Source organism: Alligator mississippiensis, chromosome 12 (assembly GCF_030867095.1).
Source record: "Alligator mississippiensis isolate rAllMis1 chromosome 12, rAllMis1, whole genome shotgun sequence".
NCBI classification, from domain to species: domain Eukaryota; kingdom Metazoa; phylum Chordata; order Crocodylia; family Alligatoridae; genus Alligator; species Alligator mississippiensis.
In genome coordinates this window covers 57,074,676-57,095,325 of record NC_081835.1, presented here as the reverse complement: position 1 = coordinate 57,095,325, position 20,650 = coordinate 57,074,676, and the positions used below count along the sequence as shown (strand labels likewise).

The following is a 20,650-nucleotide window of genomic DNA, read 5'->3' as shown; positions in this document are numbered from 1 at the left end:
CCTTCTGAAAATACATTTACTGCAAACACTAGTGATCAAGTGTCCCCTCACACACCCATGCTGGTTTGTTTTCTCCCAGTCCACTCCTTCTCTGGGCTGTCTCCCCCTTCCACCACATCCACCCTCAGACAGGGGTTTCCTTCTGCAGGTCTCTGACTCTGTGGCTCGAGGTTTCCTAGCTTGGATTTCACCCCAGCATCTGAGTCAGACACAACTCACAGCCTGGTCATTAACTCTTTAAGGGCTCTGCTGCTTCTCCCAGCACCAGCAAGCCTACAAGCCTTGCTTACCAACCCATCCTCATTCTTTCCCTGACACCTGTGTCCTTGGTTGCATAGCTCCAAATTTGGTGGGGAATCAGCTTCTTGTGAGATGACACAGGCTGTTCCCCGTCCTGATGCCTGCTCCCTGGGCATGTTTCAGCTCGGGTCTCCCCTGGCTTGGGCTGAGCCTGTGCCCCTCTCTCCAGGGCTGGAGTACTCCTCCTTTCCCTCCTCTGAGCCTCTCTCCTTTTTTTCCCCTTCTTTTCCCTCCCTCAGCTTATAGCTCAGTAGCAGCCAGTCAGAATCCTTGGTTTGCAATGTGGGTTCTGGTCACAACTTAAACACTCCAATAAAAAGAATGCATTGTGCACTGCATACCCTCTTATCTGGTAAAAGCTTATGCATCCTCTGCAAAGTTATTGCCACCCTTTTCTTTCAGAGCCTTTAAGCATAGCTCACCCAATTGGCTTGCAGCCAGATGAGATTTGCAGATGTTACACAAGAAAATTAGAGTCTCCTATTGACCAGCACAGAGGTGCTGCAGGCTTTGAAGGACATGGCCATGAACTAGTGATTTGTCCTGAAACACAATGATGCCACTGGGGTAAAGGTCTGATTTTTTAGTCTTCAGCCCTGTTAAATGGAGATGGAGATGCTCTGGTTTCTGGGGATTGCAATGCCTGGCTTCAGAAAACAGTAGGAGCCTGGCATAGGTTTGTCACACACTGGACCCAGTTACTTTGAGTCAGCTTGACCTTTATTTTAGAGTAAGGCAAGAAGAACAAAAGTGTAATTCTTGAGGAAGGAGTGGAGCACGTGCGCGTCTCATGTAAGAATCTGCACGAAGTGTGAGATGAAAGCAGCTGCTGGATGTGGCTGGCAGCGCAGAACCTGCTTTGAAGTTTAAAGGTCCAGTGCAAAGCAAACATCAGTGTTGGGAAACGGTGCCCAAGGGACCACGTGAAGAGATTTGAGAGGAGGGGTGAGCTTTAGTGGTGAAACTAGTGGGGGGAAAAAAGATTTGGTGCTGACATCCATTGTGGGAGTGCACCGTAGCTGTGAAATGTGGGTTACTCTGCTGTTGGCTCCACTTTGCTGGGGTGCTTGTCACCGTCATCGTCTTCCAGGGGACATATGGCCTGTGGAGACAGGGAAGGGTGAAATGTCAGTCTTGTGTAAAATGCTGTTTTGGAATTGCAAGGTTTATGTCCTGTAAAGCTTGCACTTATTCTTGGGTGGTTTAACATCCTTCATTTTCATTCTCACACACTGAAAGGGCTGGAGAAGTTGTCTCCAGCAGGCTGTGTGGGGAGAAGCTAGGGAGGCAGAAGAGTGTGTACCAGGAGAGGGGAGATTGCAAGAGGGAACTGCTGCAGTTTTGCCTGGAGGGGTTTGCAGTGGCTGCCTCAGCAGTTATGGGCGTGGGCTGGAACATGTCTGGCCACGGGCGCTGCAGAGTCTGACTCTGTGTCTTGGTCATGGGAAGCTGATGCCTCCTGAGTCTGGGGGGGGCGCCCACAGAAGCCGGCAGTGGCAGCAGGGACAGGATTGGTGAGCATTCACAGCTGTTGCTGGCAGTGTCAGCAGCAACGTAGCTGGTGAGCACCTGCAGACACCGCCAATGGTGTTGATGGCAGGGATGGCCCTGTCGGGGGCATGTGACACCCCCCCCCAGTCGCCTATGGTCTTCGTGGCTCTCAGACTTTGCTCTGTGGAAGTTCACTCTAGTGACAATTGATTGTTATGGAATCGTGGCAGGAATACATTGGTGAACCTGGAGGCTGAGGGCCCCTAAGAACGGACACCATAAGTTTTGGACTCGGCAGGGAAAAGGCTCCCATTTCCCACTAGGGCAGTGTTCAGTGAGCTTCTCCCCACTAGAGAAGGGCAGCAGTGTGTGGACAGCAGGTTTTGGACCCCAAGACTTCAGTGTTGCGTAGGGAAAATCTGCAGAGCTCTAGGTGCTCTTACTTTACTCCCTGTCCTATTGTGGGGTTTGCTTCTTTTTCCTAACAAGTAGCACGCTCACTGTTAATATTATCCTGGCCACTAGTGTCCCTCTCACTTGTCCCCAAGTCTTACATCTGCAAGTTCAGAGGCACAGCTGTCCTAGAGACTCCTGTTGTACAACACCCCCCCGACTATGTAAGTGAATAGAGAAGCTCCACTGTGGTTATCACAGGGGCACCATATGACGGGAAGCTGAGCAGTTCTGCTACGGTTCGGTGAAGCAGATGCCATACTGGCCAGTTTAGCCTTCTGGGCTCCCCCTGATCATATTAAGCCATATTTGGGAGACAAGTGTTGAGCATTCATTTCTGTTCTAGCTCCTATGGATGTTTCTGTGGTTTGAAAGAGGGTTAGCAAATAGCATTGGAATGACTGTCCACTCTGTACCTCTGCTGTCGTATAGTACATGTCGTCTTCGGTAAATCCAAGGCAAGCCGCTTGAGCTTTGAATTCTTCCAGGTGTTCTTTGCTCACATTGTGGGACCGAGCTGTTATTGAAGAGGAAAAGGGAAATAGCAGAAATCTTTGATAAAGGTATTTTAAGGAGGGCCAGGGCTGTAGGTAGGTTCTGCCTGAGACCTTCACAACAACAAAGGATAAAACACAGACCTCTGGCTCTGAAAGCCTGAATTTAGAGCAAAGGGGGCTTTCCAGGAAGTATATGTTACAGAGCAAGGGTGGTGTGTTCCTCTCTTTTTTTGGTTAGTTTGTTACATTATACATTTAAGGAAACCACCCTTCCTGTTCCCCTCCTACTTGGTGAGCTAGTTTGCTCTCTGGAGCTGACCTTGTACTATGCCCTTGCTACTGTACTGATAACCAGCTGTTTTTTAGGGACCTGTACAGAGAAAATCTCCCTGGGAGCATCTACTTGTGTAATTAGGACATGGGAATACACTCCGGCACAGTTCACACTGGAGTTCATCGCTCCTTGGCGCCGTGTTTATATGTCTTCCCAGGAGTGCAGCATGATGAGCTTGGATGGAGCAACCCCATCTTGCAGGAGGCCTGGGGCTGCTCTGCTCTGGCTTAATGTACTGTGGAGGGGAGGTTTGGAGCACAAGTGTGCTTCTTTGTGCCCTAGCCTGCCCTAGTCACTGTCTATACATGTGTTTCGTTGCACATAATTACTCTGCTATAGGACAGTATTTGTCCTGGACAGTACTATCCTACAGTTGGGTTAATTAATATACTGTACCCTAATATGGATGCACATGTATATGGTGAGGCTTTGCTAATTAATCAGTCCCACAGTAAAGTGTGCATGTAAATATATCCCCTCTAGTGTACATAAGAGGTTAAAAAAAAAAAAAAAAGTCTCCCATCCTGCATTCCTCAGTTTTCTCTACTTCTAGGCTTTTTTCTTTACCAACTTTCCTCCATGGTAATATGAGAGGAGACTTTTCTTGTCAATGAAACGTGCCTGGGAGTTGGCGGGGCTGGAGAGTGATGGTTTCCTGTGGGTCTTGAGGATGAAGACCCTTTCCATTCATATTAATTAGTAAAACTCCAGACATGACAGTTGACCCCAGGCATCTTCTGTTGAGGCCTTGTTAATGATTGGGTGCACACACCAAGCTTTGAGGAAACCAGGTGCAGCCCTAAAAGGATTGGGTAACTACTGCCCCCCTCTTCTGTCCCAGAACCATTTCTGGAGGAGCAGAGGGGAGGGAAGAGTGGGGTTGAAGGTTAGGGTGCTGGTGCTTGGAGAAGAGGCACACAGGCTAGAGTAAGGGACTGGGCCAGAGTCAGACAGACGGAGCCTGGAACCAGTCCTTGGTGTCTCACCTACAGAACAGGAATAATCAAAGCTTTTGGCCTCATGGGGTATTGTAACGAATTCCTGTTATTTTTGTAAGATACTGTGATGATCAAGCCTATGCAAGGACCTAGACAGATGGGTAATGGGATTCCCAGATTTGGGATGGGGTATACTCACCTGAGAATGATATCCCTTTTTCAACCTGTTGAATGTGGTACATTATCAGAGTGTTGTCAAAGCTGCTCTTGAGGAGTTGCGCTGTGTCGTTTCCATAAGGCCCTTCAGGAAAACAGGTATTTAGGGGAAGAGTGGAGTATTATGACATAAACTTGCAGGGCCTTTTGCCTGTAGTCTGTGAGATGCTGTCCCTAGATGTATTCCACTCAGTTTATATGGACCTAGACAACCCGAGAGAGGCAGATGAATGTTTTGTCATAAGAGTGTTGCAAGTGGCTTGGAAATATTTCCCATTACCTGGTTCTGATGACTTGTAGCCCTCTGCTGTAGGATTGATTAAGGCATGGCGGGGATGGGGATTTTAAATGCCTGGGAGAACTAACCAGTGCACTTTTCTGCTCTCAACCTAAACCCAGCCTCTTTTTGGGATGCCAGATGCTTTCTGCTCCTGCCCCCCCCCCCCCCCCCAAGCATCTTGGATACGTACCTTGAATTGTCATAGTAGAATTGCTTCTGTCAATTGTGACATAGCTTTTCTTGTCCACAATGCAACTCTCATTACTAAATGGGAAAAGAGCAAACATAGGTTAACCACTGAAGGGTGATGCTCCATGGCTTTCTCGGTTAAATTCTGCTATGAGCTAATGTGAGCTACCCTCCTGCATCAAGGAGAGCATAACAGTTAGCCTTTATGAACGCATACTACTTTGTGGGGAGTAGTAGATATGCTGGAGGGTAGGGCTAGGATTCGGAGTGATCTAGACAAATGGGAGGATTGGGCAAAAAGGAATCTCATGAGGTTCAACAAGGACAAGTGTGAAGTCCTGCACTTAGGACAGAACAATCCCATACACCAGTACAGGTTGGGGGCTGACTGGCTGGGCAGCAGCTTTGCAGAAAAGGACCTGGGAGTTACAATGGACAATAAGCTGAATATGAGCCAGCAGTGTGCCCTTGTTGCCAAGAAGGATATTGGCATACTGGGCTGCACTGGCAGGAGTGTTGCCAGCAAGTTGAGGGAAGTGATTATTCCCCTCTGTTCAGCATTGGTAAGGCCACATCTGGAGTACTGTGTTCAGTTTTGGGCTCCCCACTACAGAAACGATGTGGACAAACTGGAGAGAGTCCAGCAGAGGGCAACAAAAATCATGAGGGGGCTGGGAGACATGACTTATGAGGAAAGACTGCAGGAACTGGACTTATTTTGCCTGGAGAAGAGGGGACTTAATAGCAGCCTTCAACTGCCTGAAGTGGGTAACAAAGAGGACGGAGCTCGACTGTTCTCAGTGGTGGCAGCTGAGAGAACAAGGAGCAGTGGTCTCAAGTTGCTGCAAGGGAAGTTTAGGTTAGCTATTAGGAAGTATTTTTTCACTAGGAGGGTAGTAAAAGACTGGAATAGGTCACCCAGAGAGGTGGTGGAAGCTTCATCCTTGGAGGTTTTCAAAACCTGGCTAGATAGCTTTGGCTGGGATGATCTAGTTGGGTATGGTCCTGCTTTGAGCAGGGGGTTGGAGTAGATGACCTCCTGAGGTCCCTTCCAACCCTAACTTTTGATGATCCTACGATAAAACATTAATACTCCACCCCCTAAAATAAATCCTGGAGTTTCAGGTTATGTGAGCTCTGTTCTGTTCCCAATCTGCACAGGTACGTGCTCTTTCTCAGACATTTCATGCAGTGTTGACAGCCCTGGAGAGCTCAGGGCCCTCCCCTGACACAGAGCATGCACTTTGCACACCAGAAACGCTCAGAGGGTTTATGGTAGAAGCCAAGGCTTGGAGGATCAGAGACCGTCCTGATGGAAAGGGAGAGCTGGAACTAGGATGGTCTTCAAGTGCAGCTCCTTCTAGTGCACTACATGAGCATGACAAATTCCCTGGCTGCCTAAATGTGGCCAGGGACCTTGAGGCAAATTAGGTGAAAGGGATCTCTAGTTCTGGTGACAGGGTCAATGAAAATCCCTTGCAGCCTGTGCCTATTCAGGGAAAATGTTAGTATAAATAGTTAGACATGACTAAGGGTGTTGGAAGGGCCTGTGTTATTGCTCTTACAATCTCATGACTTGTAGTACTTGGAGCTCATCCTCATGTTTGCCCGGGTAAAAGAAAAAATAGGCATTCTTCAGCAGTTCCATTTCCCTCTGGTGAGGTTTGTAGTGTGAAGCTCCAACAATGTAGAACCATTTCCCCAGCGCCTATGAAAATGAGGCGAGAGAAAGAAATGAATTATCAGGAGATGCACAAAAGCCTTGTGCTCTGGGTGTATTCACCTTTTGCTTGTTTGCATTACATGAGCACATCCTGATCCCAGATGGGAGTAACGAGTGGGAACGCACGGTGTAGGCACACAGGACAGGTCCATCCTGGTGTTTTAATCTACATTGGACCCTTTTTGGGTAATGTTCGGTTTGTTTTGATCATCCAATTCTTATGCCCGATACTGTTAGTCTTTGCTAGGGTGTTGAGTTAAAACTTCCCTTGACATAGGATTTAACTGTCACAACTACAACCTGCTGCTTATTTAATCAGAGCCCTGTTTGCAACTTTACTCTGTGCAGGAGAACACCCACCTCATACCCCCACACCACAGATGATCTGCCTTGTTTCTGGGGAAAAAAGGTGGAAGCTCCCTGAGGTAGCCCACCTTGTCTTCCTTTCCCCTAATGTACCTGCCTCAGGGAGCAGTTCGTGCACAGGGACGAGTACACAGGCTCCACTAGCTGTGCCAGGCTTCTTGACATTGCTTGCACACTGCTTACGTCTTGTTTGGATGACAACTATGGGCACCCCTCCATGCACCCATTGGCATGCGTTCTTCTGGAACGATGGCCTGGGAAGGGGAATCAGAGGTAGCGGGGATAGCAGACAGGGAGACAAGCCAGTGAAATAACTGCTCCAAAAGAGAAAAGGTAGAGGGAGAGCAGGGAAGGGTTGTAAAGGCGAGTGGCAGAAAAGTGAAGTGCCAGAGGAAATGGGGGACCCGGTGGTAGCAGGGCTGTGATGTGGTGCACGGTGTGGGTGGGGAGCCTTAGTCGAGATCTTGAGCACAAGAAGTGTCAAGAAGAAGAGGTTGCTGTGTGGGCTGAAAGTTGTATTGCCCATTTTTGGGGATTGGCATGTGACCTGGAGCTTCCTTTGCTTGGGAAACATAAAGCAAGGCTGGGCAGGGCACTAGAAAACGTTCTCCAGGGGAGAATCCTGTGTTGGCCAAGGGATGTGGAGTCAGGGTCTGGCAAGTACTTGGCTACCTATCTAGTCTCTCTGGGCAGGGTCACAGCTGCACCACTTGCATTAGTGTTCTGGGATCTAGGTGAGCAGATTGTCATTGTTTGCGTCTGCTAAATGGTCCTCTTGTCCGGGCTTAAATATCTCAGACCACGTACTAAATAGTCTTCCCCATACACAGTCCACATGTCTTGTATAGAAAACAGCTGGCAGAAATGTGGCCCTTCAGAGAAGGGCTTTTCTTACCTTGGAAACTGTAGCATTATCAAGAGTTTCTGGAACAAGAGGTTCACAGTCCAGAGGTTTAGCGTTGAGGAGATGGGCCAAGCCAAGAAGAAGAGCAATACAGGCCAGTGCCATAGTTTCTATCTGAAGCGTAGTGAGAAGCAGGAGAGTCCAAACCACTGCCTGAAGCTGCTCGACTGAATGCAGATAGCAGTTTTTAGAGGTATTTGTAGCTGAAAATCTGTGATTTCCCAAACATGCCCATAAATGCTTGGATTAGTTACTGTAATACTCTGTTTGCTTATGGATGAAGCAAGGGAAGGTGACCTTTGTAAATAAATCACTCAGTTCATTGTTCCCAGAGTCCTAGTGTATATATTTGTGTTTCGTGTATTGGTGAGGACACGGGTAGTTTTCCATCACTTGAAACTTAGAACCCATTCATATGCATCGCCCAGAGACCTGATGACGAATAATTTTGTTCAGGTTGCATTTTTTTCTGTTCACATTGACCTTGATTATGTTTCCATTACAGTTGTTATAAGCATAGCATTAATTTGTACTTCAAATGCATGTGCATAGCACTCTGAGTACAGGCTATGGTTGGTCTGGTACGTTTGGAGGCTGTCGTTGACCTAAAAATGGGGAAACATGGATTATCCTTAAAGCTGTGATGCACAGTGGGAGCACCAGGAAGCACCCCCTCCCCTCCCCCCCCGGCCTTCTTCAGGTTGATACCCATTCTTGTAGGATCCCTTTAGCCTACAATATGCTCTGATCCTGCAGGTTTTTTGCATGAGGGCACAGATAAGGTGATTTGTGAGGCTTTCCTGGGATGTTTGTAGGAATGAGCCCTACCCTGAAGCCAACCATTAGTTTTAAAGCCAATATTTGTAAATGATGAGAGATGCTGAGAGAGCACAGGGTGGAGTCAGCAGTTCCCTTTCCAGCTCCTCTCTTGGCTGATATGTCAGGGGCTGAAGTGCTGGGGCTCGCTCTGGGTCCTGCCAAGACCAAAAGAAAGGAGCGTTTTCTTTGCCGTGTAAAGGAAGTGGGATCAGGCCCGCCAGGGAGGTTCACTGTTGCGGCAGTGCCAAGTGCCTGTGTAGGGGGGCAGAGGTGAAAGGGCAGGTTGTAGTGAACAGCAAGAATAGCAACTTGCTTGCTTCATGTTAGGCTGTAATTCTGATCTATGCCAAGCCTCTTCCATCTCCTTTTTACTATGCAAGAAAAATAGAGGTCTTCCATTGACCATCACGACGGCACTGCAGGCTTTGAAGGGCATGGTCACTAACCAGTGATTTGTCCTGAAGCACAATGATGCCACTGGGGTAAAGGTCTGATTTTTAGTCTTCAACCCTGTTAAATGGAGATGGAGATGCTCTGGTTTCTGGGGATTGCAATGCCTGGCTTCAGAAAACAGTAGGAGCCTGGCATAGGTTTGTCAGACGCACTGGACCCAGTTACTGTGAGTCAGCTTGACCTTTATTTTAGAGCAAGGCAAGAAGAACAAAAGTGTAATTCTTGAGGAAGGAGTGGAGCACGTGCGCGTCTCGTGTAAGAATCTGCACGCAGTGTGAGAAGAAAGCAGCTGCTGGATGTGGCTGGCAGCGCAGAACCTGCTTTGAAGTTTAAAGGTCCAGTGCAAAGCAAACATCAGCGTTGGGAAACGGTGCCCAAGGGACCATGTGAAGAGATTTGAGAGGAGGGGTGAGCTTTAGTGGCAAAACTAGTGGGGGAAAAAGATTTGGTGCAGACATCCATTGTGGGAGGGCAGGGTAGCTGTGAAATGTGGGTTACTCTGCTGTTGGCTGCACTGTTGGCTCCACTTTGCTGGGGTGCTTCTTGTCACCGTCATTGTCTTCCAGGGGACATATGGCCTGTGGAGACGGGGAAGGGTGAAATGTCAGTCTTGTGTAAAATGCTGTTTTGGGATTGCAGGGTTTATGCCCTGTAAAGCTTGTACTTATGCTTGGGTGGTTTAACATCCTTCTTTTTCATTCTCACACACTGAAAGGGCTGGAGAAGTCGTCTCCAGCAGGCTGTGTGGGGAGAAGGTAGGGAGGCAGAAGAGTGTGTACCAGGAGAGGGGAGATTGCAAGAGGGAACTGCTGCAGTTTTGCCTGGAGGGGTTTGCAGTTTCCTACCATTAACCCGACATGGGCTGGCAGCACCTAGGACAGACACGTGGGAGAAAGGGCTGCCTCAGCAGTTATGGGCGTGGGCTGGATCATGTCTGGCCACGGGTGCTGCAGAGTCTGTCTCTGTGTCTTGGTCATGGGAGACTGGTGCCTCCTAAGTCTGGGGGGCACCCACAGAAGCTGGCAGTCAGGGGAGGGACGGGACTGGTGAGCATCTGCAGATGCCGCTGGCAGTGTCAGTAGCAGTGGAGCTGGTGAGTATGTGCAGACACCGCCGGCAGCGAGGATGGAGCTGGTGAGCACCCACAGACGCCGCCAGTGGTGTTGACGGCAGGGACGCCCCTGTCAGGGGGCATGTGCCCCCCCCCCCCACCAGTCACCTATGGTCTTGGTGGCTCTCAGGCTTTGCTCTGCAGAAGTTCACTCTAGTGACAACTGATTGTCATGGAATCATGGCAGGAATACATTGGTGATCCTGGAGGCTGAGGGCCCCTAAGAACGGACACCATAAGTTTTGGACTCAGAAGGGAAAAGGCTCCCATTGCCCACTAGGGCAGTGTTCAGTGAGCTTCTCCCCACTAGAGAAGGGCAGCAGTGTGTGGACAGCAAGTTTTGGACCCCAAGTCTTCAGTGTTGCATGGGGAAAGAGCCTGCAGAGCTCTAGGTGCTCTCACTTCACTCCCTGTCCTACCGTGGAGTTTGCTTCTTTCTTTTTCCTGAGTAGCACACTCACTGTTAATATCATCCTGGCCACCAGCATCCCTCTTACTTGTCCCCAAGTCTTACACCTGGAAATTCAGAGGCACATCTGTCCTAGAGACTCGTGTTGTACAACACCCCCCCCCCCCCCCCGACTATGTAAGCAAATGGAGAAGCTCCACTGTGGTTATCACAGGGGCACCATATGACAGGAAGCTGAGCAGTTCTGCTTTGGTTCAGTCAAGCAGATGCTGTACCGGCCAGTTTACCATTGTGGGCTCCCCCTAATGATTTTTAAGCTGTTTTTGAGGGATAATGGTTGAGTGTTCATTTTTGTTCCAGATCCTATGAATGTTTCTGTGGTTTGAAAGAGGGGTAGCAAATAGCATTGGAATAACTATCCACTCTGTACCTCTGCGGTTGTATAGTACATGTCGTCTTCGGTAAATCCAAGGCAAGCCGCTCGAGCTTTAAATTCTTCCATTTGTTCTTTGCTCACGTTTTGGGACCGAGCTGTTATTGAAGAGGAAATGAGAAATAGCAGAAGCCCTTATACAGGCCTATTTTAAGAAGGGCCAAGGCTGTAGGTAGGTTCTGCCTTGAGACCTTCACAAGAACAAAGGATAAAACTCCGGACCTGTTGCTTCTAAAGTCTGAACTTAGAGCAAAGGGGGCTTCTCAGGAAGTGTTGGGAATCATGTGTGTATGTGGTGTAGCACAAAACTGGTGTGTTCCTTCCTTCTTTGGTAAGATCCTTACATTATACATTTAGGAAACCCACCCTTCCTTTTCTCCTAGTACTTGGTGAGCTAGTGTGCTCTTTGTTGCTGACCTTGTTCTATGTCTTTGCTACTATGCACTTAGCCAGCTGTTGTCTTGGCGGCAGTATGGAGAGGATCTCCCTCTGTCCTGCAAGTGTGTTAGAAAAGTCTCCCATCCTACTTCCCTCCGTTTTCTCCATTTCTGCGCTCTCCTTTACAACTGCGACAGAGAAGGTAGGAGAGGAGACTTGTCTATGAAACTTCTCTGGGAGTTGGCGGTGCTGGAGACTGATGGTTTACAGCGGGTCTTGAGAATCAAAAGTCTTCCCTTTCCTATTAAACCTCCAGACATGATAGTTAACCTCAAAGCTTTTTGCTAACGATTGGGTACTCGCACCAACCTTTGAAGAAATCAGGTGCAATCCTAAATGGATTGGGTAGCTACTGTCCCTCTCTTCCCCTGGTTTTGGAGTCCTTTTTGGAGGAGGAGCAGAGGGGAAGGAAGAAGGGGGTTGAAGTTTAGGGTGCTGGTGCTTAGGGAAGAGAGACACAGGGTAGAGTAAGTGGCTGGGCCAGAGTCAGACAGACAGAGCCTGGAACCAATCCTTGGTGTCTTGTCTACAAAACAGGAATAATCAAACCTGTTCTTCTCATGGGATATTGTAACAAATTCCTGTTGTTTTTGTAAGATGTGCGGATACTGTGGTGATCAAGGCTATGCTAGGACCTAGACAGATGGGGAAGGACTTCCCAGATTTGGGATGGGGTTTACTCACCTGAGAGTGATATCCCTTTTTCAACATTTTGAATGTGGTACATTATCAAACTGTCCTCGAAGTTGCTGTGGAGGATTTGCGCTGTGCCATTTTCATGAGGCCCTTTAGGAAAACAGGTATTAGGGGAGCAGTGAAGTAGTATGACATAAACCTGCAGGGCCTTTTGCCTGTTGTCTGTGATTAGAGATGCTGCCTTTACATGTAAAGGGCACAGTTCACGTGGACTTACAAGCTCATGTTTAAGCATGGCTGGACAGACTGTTGTGGCTGCATCAACCCCATTAGCACTATCAGGCTAAATCTTGATGAAATGTGTGTTAGGTGGTACCACGATGGTCATGTGGCAGTGGTACTGATGTACTTGATGTAGACATTTTCCCCCTCAGGCCATGACTCTGGGTGAGTAGATGGCCCGCGAGAGGCAGACAAATGCTTTGTCATTAGAATATTGCAAAAGGCTAGAAATTATTTCCTGCTCCCTGGGTTTGGATGACTTGCAGCACTCTGGTGTGGGATCGATAAATGCATGGTGGAAATGGGGAGTTAAAATGCCTGGGAGAAGTAACCTGTGCTCTTTTCTGCTCTCAACCTGAATCTAGGCTCTCTTTGGGATGTCAGATGCCTTTTGCTTTTCCCCCTAGCATCTTTGGGTCGTTACCTTTTATTGTTATTGTAGAATTGCTTCTGTCTATTGTGACATAAATGTCCTTGTCCACAATGCAACTCTCATTGCTAAACGGAAAAAGAGCAAATAGGTTAACCACTGGAGGGTGATGCTTTATGGCAGGGGTGGGCAAAATGCGGCTCGTGGGACGTATGCAGCCATCCAGGCCATTCTACCTGGCCCACGGGGCCCCTAAAAAATGTAGAAAATGCATATGTATCTGCCCCGGCTGTCTGCCATGCGGCCCTCGATGGCTTGCCAAAACTCAGTAAGCGGCCCTCCACCCAGAATAATTGCCTGCCTCTGCTCTATATCTTTCTAGGTTACGTTCTGCTTTTAGCCCATGTGAACTACCTGTCTGCATTGAGGAGAGCATAGCACATGGCCTTTTTGAGTGCATAAAACATTAATAGCCTGTCCCTCACCCTGAAATAAATCGGGTAGTTTCAGGTTATTTGAGTTCAGACTTCTGTTGCGGACCAGCACAGGTACGTGCTCTTTCTCGGAGCATTTGATGCAGTGCTGAGAGGCCTTGAGAGCTCAGGCCCCTCTCCTGACACAGGGCGTACACTTTACATATCAGAAATACTCAAGTCTGATTACAGCAGAACCCGAGGCTTGGATGATCAGGGAGCCAGAGAAGTAGAGTTACTTCAAGTGCAGCTCCTTCTAGTAGACTACATGGGCATGATACGCCCCCTACCCCCCGGCTGCTTGAATGTGGTCAGGGACCTTGAGGCAATATAAGCAAGCGGGATCTCTAGTTTTAGTTAACAGTAACAATGAGAATCCCTTGCACCCAGGACCTATTCAGGGAAAATATTAGTATAAATAGCGGCACACAAGCGAGGGTGTTGGGAGGGTCCGTGTTAATGCTCTTACACTCTCATGACTTGTGTGACTTGGAGCACATGGTTGTGTTTGCCCAGGAAGAAGTAATAATAAGCATTCTTTAGCACTTCCATTTCCTTCTGGTGAGGTTTGTACTGTGAAGCTCCAACAATGTAGAACCATTTCCCCAGCGCCTATGGAAGTGAGGTGAGGAGAGAAAGAAATGAATTATTAGGGGATACACAGAAGCCTTGAGGCATGTGCATATTCACCTTGTGCTTGTTTGCATTACGTTAGCACAAATGATCCCAGTTGGGAGTAACAAGTGGGTAGACTCTGTGTAGGCACATGGAAAGACAGGTCCATTCTGAAGATCTTAGTCTACATTGGACCCTTTTTTGGGTAATGTTCAGTTTCTTTTGATCACACTTTTCTTATGCCCACTGCTGTTAGTCTTTGCTAGGGTGTGGAGGGAAAACTTTCCTTGACAGAGGATTAAACTGTCAAAACTACAACCTGCTGCTTATTTTATCAGAGCCCTGTTTGCAACTGTACCCTCTGAAGAATAACCCCTCATCTATATAGAATCATAGAAAATTAGGATTAGAAGGGACCTCAGGAGTCAACGAGTCCAACCCCCGACTTGAAGTAGGACCATCCCCAACTATATCATTCTTGCCCAGGCTTTTTTTAGCCATGTTGTAAAAACCTTCACAAGTGGAGGTTCCACCACCACTCTGGGTAACCTGTTCCAGTGCTTTACTACCCTCCTAGTGAGGACCCTTTTTTTCTAATATCTGACCTAAACTTTCCTTGCTACAACTTGAGACCATTGCTCCTTGTTCTGTCATCTGCCATCACCAAGAACAGTTGAACCCCATCCTCTTTGGAGCCACCCTGCAGGGAATTGAAGGCTATTCAATTCCTCTCAGTCTTCTTTTCTCCAGACTAAGTAAGCCCAGTTTCCCCAGCTTGTCCTTACAAGTCATGTGCCCCCGCCCCATAACTGTTTTCATTGCCGTCTGCTGGACTCCCCAATTAGCCACATCCTTTCCCTAGTGGGAGGCCCAAAACTGGACAATGTACTCCAGATGTGGCATCACTGTGCTGAGTACAGGGGAATAATTACTTCCCTTGACCTGCTGGCAAAGCTCCTACTAATACAGCCCATTATGCCACTAGTTTTATTCAGCTTATTGTCCACTGTAATCTTCAGGTCTTTTTCTGCAGACCTGGTGCCTAGTCAGTCAGTCCCCAGCCTGCACTGGTGTGCTGGATTGTTCGTTCTGTCCCAAGTGTAGGACTTTGCAATTCTCCTTTTTGAATCTCATGAGATTTCTTTTGGTTCAATCCTCCAATTTCTTGAGATCTCTCTGAATCCCAGCCTTACCCTCCCATGACCTACTACTCCCCCCTGCTTCGTCTTATCTGCAGACTTACTGAGGGTGTAGTCCATCTTATCTTTCAGGTCATTGATGAAGATATTGAACAAAACCAGCCCAGGGTGGACCCCAGGGGCACTCGGATTGGTTTCAGCTGCCAACTACACATTGAACGGTGAGTTGATGATCCAGCCAATTTTCTATTCACCTTACTATCCATCCATTCATCCAACCAGTACTTCCTTAGCTTGCTTGTGAGAATCTTGTGGGAGACTGTATCAAAAGCCTTTCTAAAGTCAAGGTATATATCTTTCTGCATCCACAGAGCCAGTTAGCTCATCATACAAGGCAATCCAGTTGGTCAGGCACGACTTGCTCTTGGTAAATCCATACTGACTGTCCCTAATCCCCACCTTCTTCTCTAAGTGCTTAGAAATGGATGTTTTTAGGATCTGCTCCATGACATTTTCAGGGACTGAGGTCAGGCTAACCAGCCTGTAGATCCCTAGGTCCTCCTTCTTCCCTTTCTTAAAGATGGGCACTATATTTGCCCTTTTTCAGTCATCTGGGACCTCTCCCAATTGCTACAAGTTTTCAAAGATAATGGCCAGCAGTTCTGCAATCACATTGGCCAACTTCCTCAGCACTCTTGGGTGCATCGTGTCTGGGCCCGTGGACTTGTACACATCCAGCTTTTCTCAATAGTCCCTAACCTGTTTCTTTACCACTGCTGGCTGCTCACCTCCTCCCCAAACTGTGCTGGCAGGTGCAGTAGTCTGGGAGCTGACCTTACCTGTTAAGACTGAGGTGAAAAAGGCATTGAGCACTTCAGCCTTTTCCTCATCCTCTGTTACTAGGTTGCCTCCCTCATGCAGTAAGGGACCCACACTTTCTCTGATATTCCTCGTGTTGCTGACTTACTTGTAGAAACCCTCCTCGTTACCCTTAACATCCCTTGCTAGCTGCAACTCCAGTTGCACTTTAGCTTCCTGATTTCATCCCTGCATGTCCAAGCACTACTCTTATACTCCTCCCTAGTTTGCCCAAGTTTCCACTTGTTGTAAGCTTCTGTTTTGTGTTTTAATTTTCCGATGAGTTCCCTGCTAAGCCAAGCTGGTCTTCTGCCATACTTGCCAGTCTTTGTGTGCATTGGGATGTTGCATTCCTGTGACCTCAGCAAGGGTCCTTTAGAGGACAGCCAGCTCTTCTGGACTCCTTTGCCCCTCAGACTGGCCTCCCAGGGGAGCCTGACCATCAGTTCCCTAAATGAGTCAAAGACTGTTTTTCTGTTTTCCTTACTCTGCTGCTCTCCTCCCTTCCTTTCTTCAGATTCCTGAACTCAGTCGTTTTGGGGTCATTGCTGCCCAAATTGCCATCCGCTACTACATTCTCCACCAATTCTTCCCTGTTTGTGAGCAGCAAGTCAAGAAGAGCCTGGCCCCTAGTTGGCCTGTCCAACACCTGCACCCGGATGGTGTCCCCAACACTCTTCAAAAACTTTCTATGTTGCTTGTGCACTGCTGTATTTGCTGTTCCAGCAGATGTGAGAGTGATTGAAATCCCCCACGAGAACCAGGCCCTGTGATTGGGAAACTTCCACTAGCTGTCTGAAGAAGGCCTCATCTACCTTGTCTGATGGTCTATAGCAGACCCCCCACTCCTGTTGCTTTCCTCTCTCACCCTGACGCAGAGACTTTCAACAAACCTATCTCCACTTTGATACTGGAGCTCTGAGCAATCGTATGGCTCTTTTACATACAGTGCAACTCCTCCTGCCCTTCTCCCCTGCCTGCTCTTCTTGAACAGTTTCTACCCATCCATGACAGTGCTCCAGTCATGCGAGCTCCCATCAAGTCTTTGTTATATTCCAGCCATGTCACAGGTCCGTGACTGTGCAAGGACTTCTAGTTCTTTCTGCTTGTTTCCCAGGCTCTGTGCATTTGTGCGCAGACGCCTGAGGTAGGTAACTAGCTGATGAGAAGAATGAGAAGGCCTCCCCTGTTGCCCCATCCTGCTTATACTTTCTCCAGGCCACCCACTTACCTCAGGGCTTTGGTCTCCATTCCCTGGCAACCTAATTTAAAGCCCTCCTTACTAGGTTAGTGAGCCTGTCTGCAAATATGCTCTTCCCTTTCTTGTCAGCTGTATGCCATCTCTTCCTAGCAATCTTTCTTCTTGGAACAACATCCTGTGGTCAAAGAAATCAAAGCCCTGCTTGGCAACATCATCTGGATAGCCATGGCTTGATCTGCAGGATGTCTGCTCTTGTCTTGGGCCTTCCTTTTGACCATAAGGATCAAGGAGAACACCACCGGAGGCTCTGTGCCCTTCACCTTTGCACCCAGAGCTCTGTAGTCACTTTTGATCTGCTCAAGGTCACCCCTGGCAGTATCACTGGTGCCACATGGATGTACAGCATGGGGTAGTAGTCAGAGGGCCGGATAAGTCTTGGGAATCGCTCTATGACATCTTGGATCCAGGCTCCAGGCAAGCAGCAGACCTCCTGAGATAGCAGGTCAGGCAGGCAGAAGGACTCCTCCATGCTCCGTAGGAGGGAATCTCCAAACACTTACCACCCATCTCTTCCTCTTGGTGGCAGCCGTCTTGACCCTACCAACCTTGGGGATGCCTGGCCTGGCTTCTTCCAGCATGGATCGTCCTTCTCCTTCTCTGCTGTTGGGAGGATATGCCTCACTTTCTCACTCTCCCGCTTTCCCCTAAATCCCAGGAGGACTTCAAGGGATAATATAGTGCTTCCAAGCATGAAAGGTGTTCAGCTGTTTGGGGAGGGAGGATGCTAAAGTGAGGGGTTGTCCTGTTGTGTGGAGAACCTCATATCCCCACAGCACAGGTAAGCTGCCTTGTTGCTAGGGAAAAAAGGTAGAAGCTCCCCAAGTTACCCCACCTTGTCTTCCTGTTGCCTAATGTACCTGCCTGTGGGAGCAGCTCATGTGCACAGGGATGCGGGCTCCACTGGATGTGCCAGGCTTCTTGACATGGCTTGCACAGCACTTAGCTCATTTTGATGAGAACTATGGACACCCCTCCATTCACCCATATGGGAGCACGTGCTTTTATGGAGTGGGTTGGACTTGATGACCTACTGAGGTCCCTTCTGACCCTAACATCTATGAATCTATGATGGCCTGGGAAGGGGAATCAGAGGTAGCGGGGGCAGCAGGCAGGGAGGCAAGCTGGTGAAACAAACTGGTCCAAAAGAGAAAAGATAGAGGGAGCGCGGGGAAGGGTTGTAAAGGCAAGTGGCAGAAAAGCGAGGTGCCAGAGGAAAAAGGAGCCCTGGTGGTAGCAGAGCTGTGATGTGGTGCGTGTGTGTGTGTGTGTGTGTGTGTGTGGGGGGGGTGGGGATCGGGGGTCTTCTGCCAGCTGGCACCCCACATGCCTCTTGTTTCCTTCTTGTGAGTTCACCAGCTAGTGACTGTATGTCAATGGGACACTTAGTGGAGATCTTGAGCACAAGAAGTGTCAAGAAGAAGAGGTTGCTGTGTGGGCTGAAAGTCATATTGCCCATTTTTGGGGGTTGGCATGTGACCTGGAGCTTCCTTTGCTTGGGAAACATAAAGCAGGGCTGGGCAGGGCACTAGAAAACGTTCTCCAGGGGAGAATCCTGTGTTGGCCAAAGGATGTGGAGTCGGGGTCTGGCAAGTACTTGGCTACCTATCTAGTCTCTCTGGGCAGGGTCACAGCTGCACCACTTGCATTGGTGTTCTGGGATCTAGGTGAGCAGATTGTCATTGTTTGGGTCTGCTAAATAGTCCTCTTGTCTGGGCTTAAATATCTCAGACCACGTACTATATAGTCTTCCCCATACACAGTCCACATGTCTTGTATAGAAAACAGCTGGCAGAAATGTGGCCCTTCAGAGAAGGGCTTTTCTTACCTTGGAAATTGTAGCATTATCAAGAGTTTCTGGAACAAGAGGTTCGCAGTCCAGAGGTTTAGCATTGAGGAGATGGGCCAAGCCAAGAAGAAGAGCAATACAGGCCAGTGCCATAGTTTTTATCTGAGTGTGGTGAGAAGCAGGAGAGTCCAAACCACAGCCTGAAACTGCTCGACTGAACGCAGATAGCAATATTTAGAGGTATTTGTAGCTGAAAATCTGTGATTTCCCAAACATGCCCATAAATGCTTGGATTAGTTACTGTAATACTCTGTTTGCTTATGGATGAAGCAAGGGAAGGTAACCTTTGTAGATATATCACTCAGTTCGTTGTTGCCCGAGTCCTAGTGTATATATTTGTGTTTCGTGTATTGGTGAGGACACGGGTAGTTTTCCATCACTTGAAACTTAGAATCCATTCATATGCATCGCCCAGAGAGCTGATGACAGATAATTTTGTTGAGATTATCTTTTTTTCTGTTCACATTGACCTTGATTATGTTTCCATTACAGCTGATATAAGCATAGCATTAATTTGAACTTCAAATTAAGTGGCTTGCACTCTGAGTACAGGTTGCGATCCTCCATGTGGAGGCAGTCCTTGTCCTAATAAAGGTCAAATGTGGATTTTCCCAAAAGTTGTGACACACAGTGTGAGTGCAAGGATGCCCCCCTCGCCTCCTCCCAGTTGTGATGCCCTTTCTTGTAGGATCCCTTATGACTCCAATATGCTCTGATCCTGCAGGTGTTTTGCATGGGGGCACAGCTGAGGTGGTTTGTGTGGCTTTCCAGGGATGTTTGTAGGAACGAGCCCTAGTCTGAAGCCAACCATTAGTTTTAAAGCCAAGATTTTGTAAATGTCCTGGACACATGGATTGGTTTCTTTTCCATGTCTGTCCCCTGAGTGAGGACGAGAGATGCTGAGAGCACACGGAGTGAAGGGAAAGCATCTTGGAGTCAGCAGTTCCCTTTGCAGCTCCTCTCTTGGCTGATATGTCAGGGACTGAAGAGCTGGGGCTCGCTCTGGGTCCTGCTGAGACCAAAAGAAAGGAGCGTTTCCTTTGCCATGTAAAGGAAGTGGGATCAGGCTCACCAGGGAGTTTCACTGTTGCTGCAGTGCCAAGTACCTGTGTAGGGGGCAGAGGTGAAAGGGCAGGTTGTAGTGAACAGCAAGAATAGCAACTTGCTTGGTTCATATTGGGGCTGTAATTTTGATCCGTGCCCAGCCTCTTCCACCTCCTTTTTGCTATGCAAGAAAACTAGAGGTCTCCCATTGACCATCACAGAGATGCTGCAGGCTTTGAAGGGAATGGTCACTTACCAGTGACTTGTCCTGAAGCACAATGATGCCACTGGGGTAAAGATCTGATTTTTAGTCTTCAGCCCTGTTAAATGGAGATGCTCTGGTTTCTGGGGATTGCAATGCCTGGCTTTAGAAAACAGTAGAAGCCTGGCATAGGTTTGTCAGACGCACTGGACCCAGTTACTGAGAGTCAGCTTGACCTTTATTTTAGAGCAAGGCGAGAAGAACAAAAGCGTAATTCTTGAGGAAGGAGCGGAGCACGTGCGCGTCTCGTGTAAGAATCCGTGCAAAGTGTGAGAAGAAAGCAGCTGCTGGATGTGGCTGGCAGCGCAGAACCTGCTTTGAAGTTTAAACGTCCAGTGCAAAGCAAACATCAGCGTTGGGAGATGGTGTCCAAGGGACCATGTGAAGAGATTTGAGAGGGTGAGCTTTAATGCAAGACTAGTTGGGGAAAAAAGATTTGGTGCAGACATCCATTGTTGGAGGACAGGGTAGCTGTGAAATGTGGGTTACTCTGCTGTTGGCTCCACTTTG

General features: G+C 48.3%; 2 protein-coding genes across 2 annotated transcripts; both read right to left on the bottom strand.

Moving 5' to 3' along the window:
- Window positions 1-1,002: 1,002 nt before the first annotated feature.
- On the bottom strand, window positions 1,003-7,885 carry LOC102571501 (alpha-1-acid glycoprotein 2). The gene is made up of 6 exons (XM_059715578.1): window positions 7,683-7,885; window positions 6,264-6,406; window positions 4,700-4,773; window positions 4,213-4,314; window positions 2,661-2,761; window positions 1,003-1,402 (listed from the first exon to the last, which is right to left on the bottom strand). The coding sequence occupies exons 1-6, from the start codon at window positions 7,794-7,796 to the stop codon at window positions 1,334-1,336; spliced, it is 603 nt and encodes a 200-aa protein (XP_059571561.1). The 5' UTR covers window positions 7,797-7,885; the 3' UTR covers window positions 1,003-1,333.
- Window positions 7,886-9,128: 1,243 nt separating this feature from the next.
- LOC132244474 (alpha-1-acid glycoprotein 1-like) lies at window positions 9,129-18,992 on the bottom strand. The gene is made up of 6 exons (XM_059715577.1): window positions 18,814-18,992; window positions 13,585-13,727; window positions 12,697-12,770; window positions 12,039-12,140; window positions 10,914-11,014; window positions 9,129-9,541 (listed from the first exon to the last, which is right to left on the bottom strand). Exons 1-6 carry the CDS (start codon window positions 18,925-18,927, stop codon window positions 9,458-9,460), a joined length of 618 nt encoding a protein of 205 aa, XP_059571560.1. The 5' UTR covers window positions 18,928-18,992; the 3' UTR covers window positions 9,129-9,457.
- Between the last annotated feature and the right edge of the window lie 1,658 nt (window positions 18,993-20,650).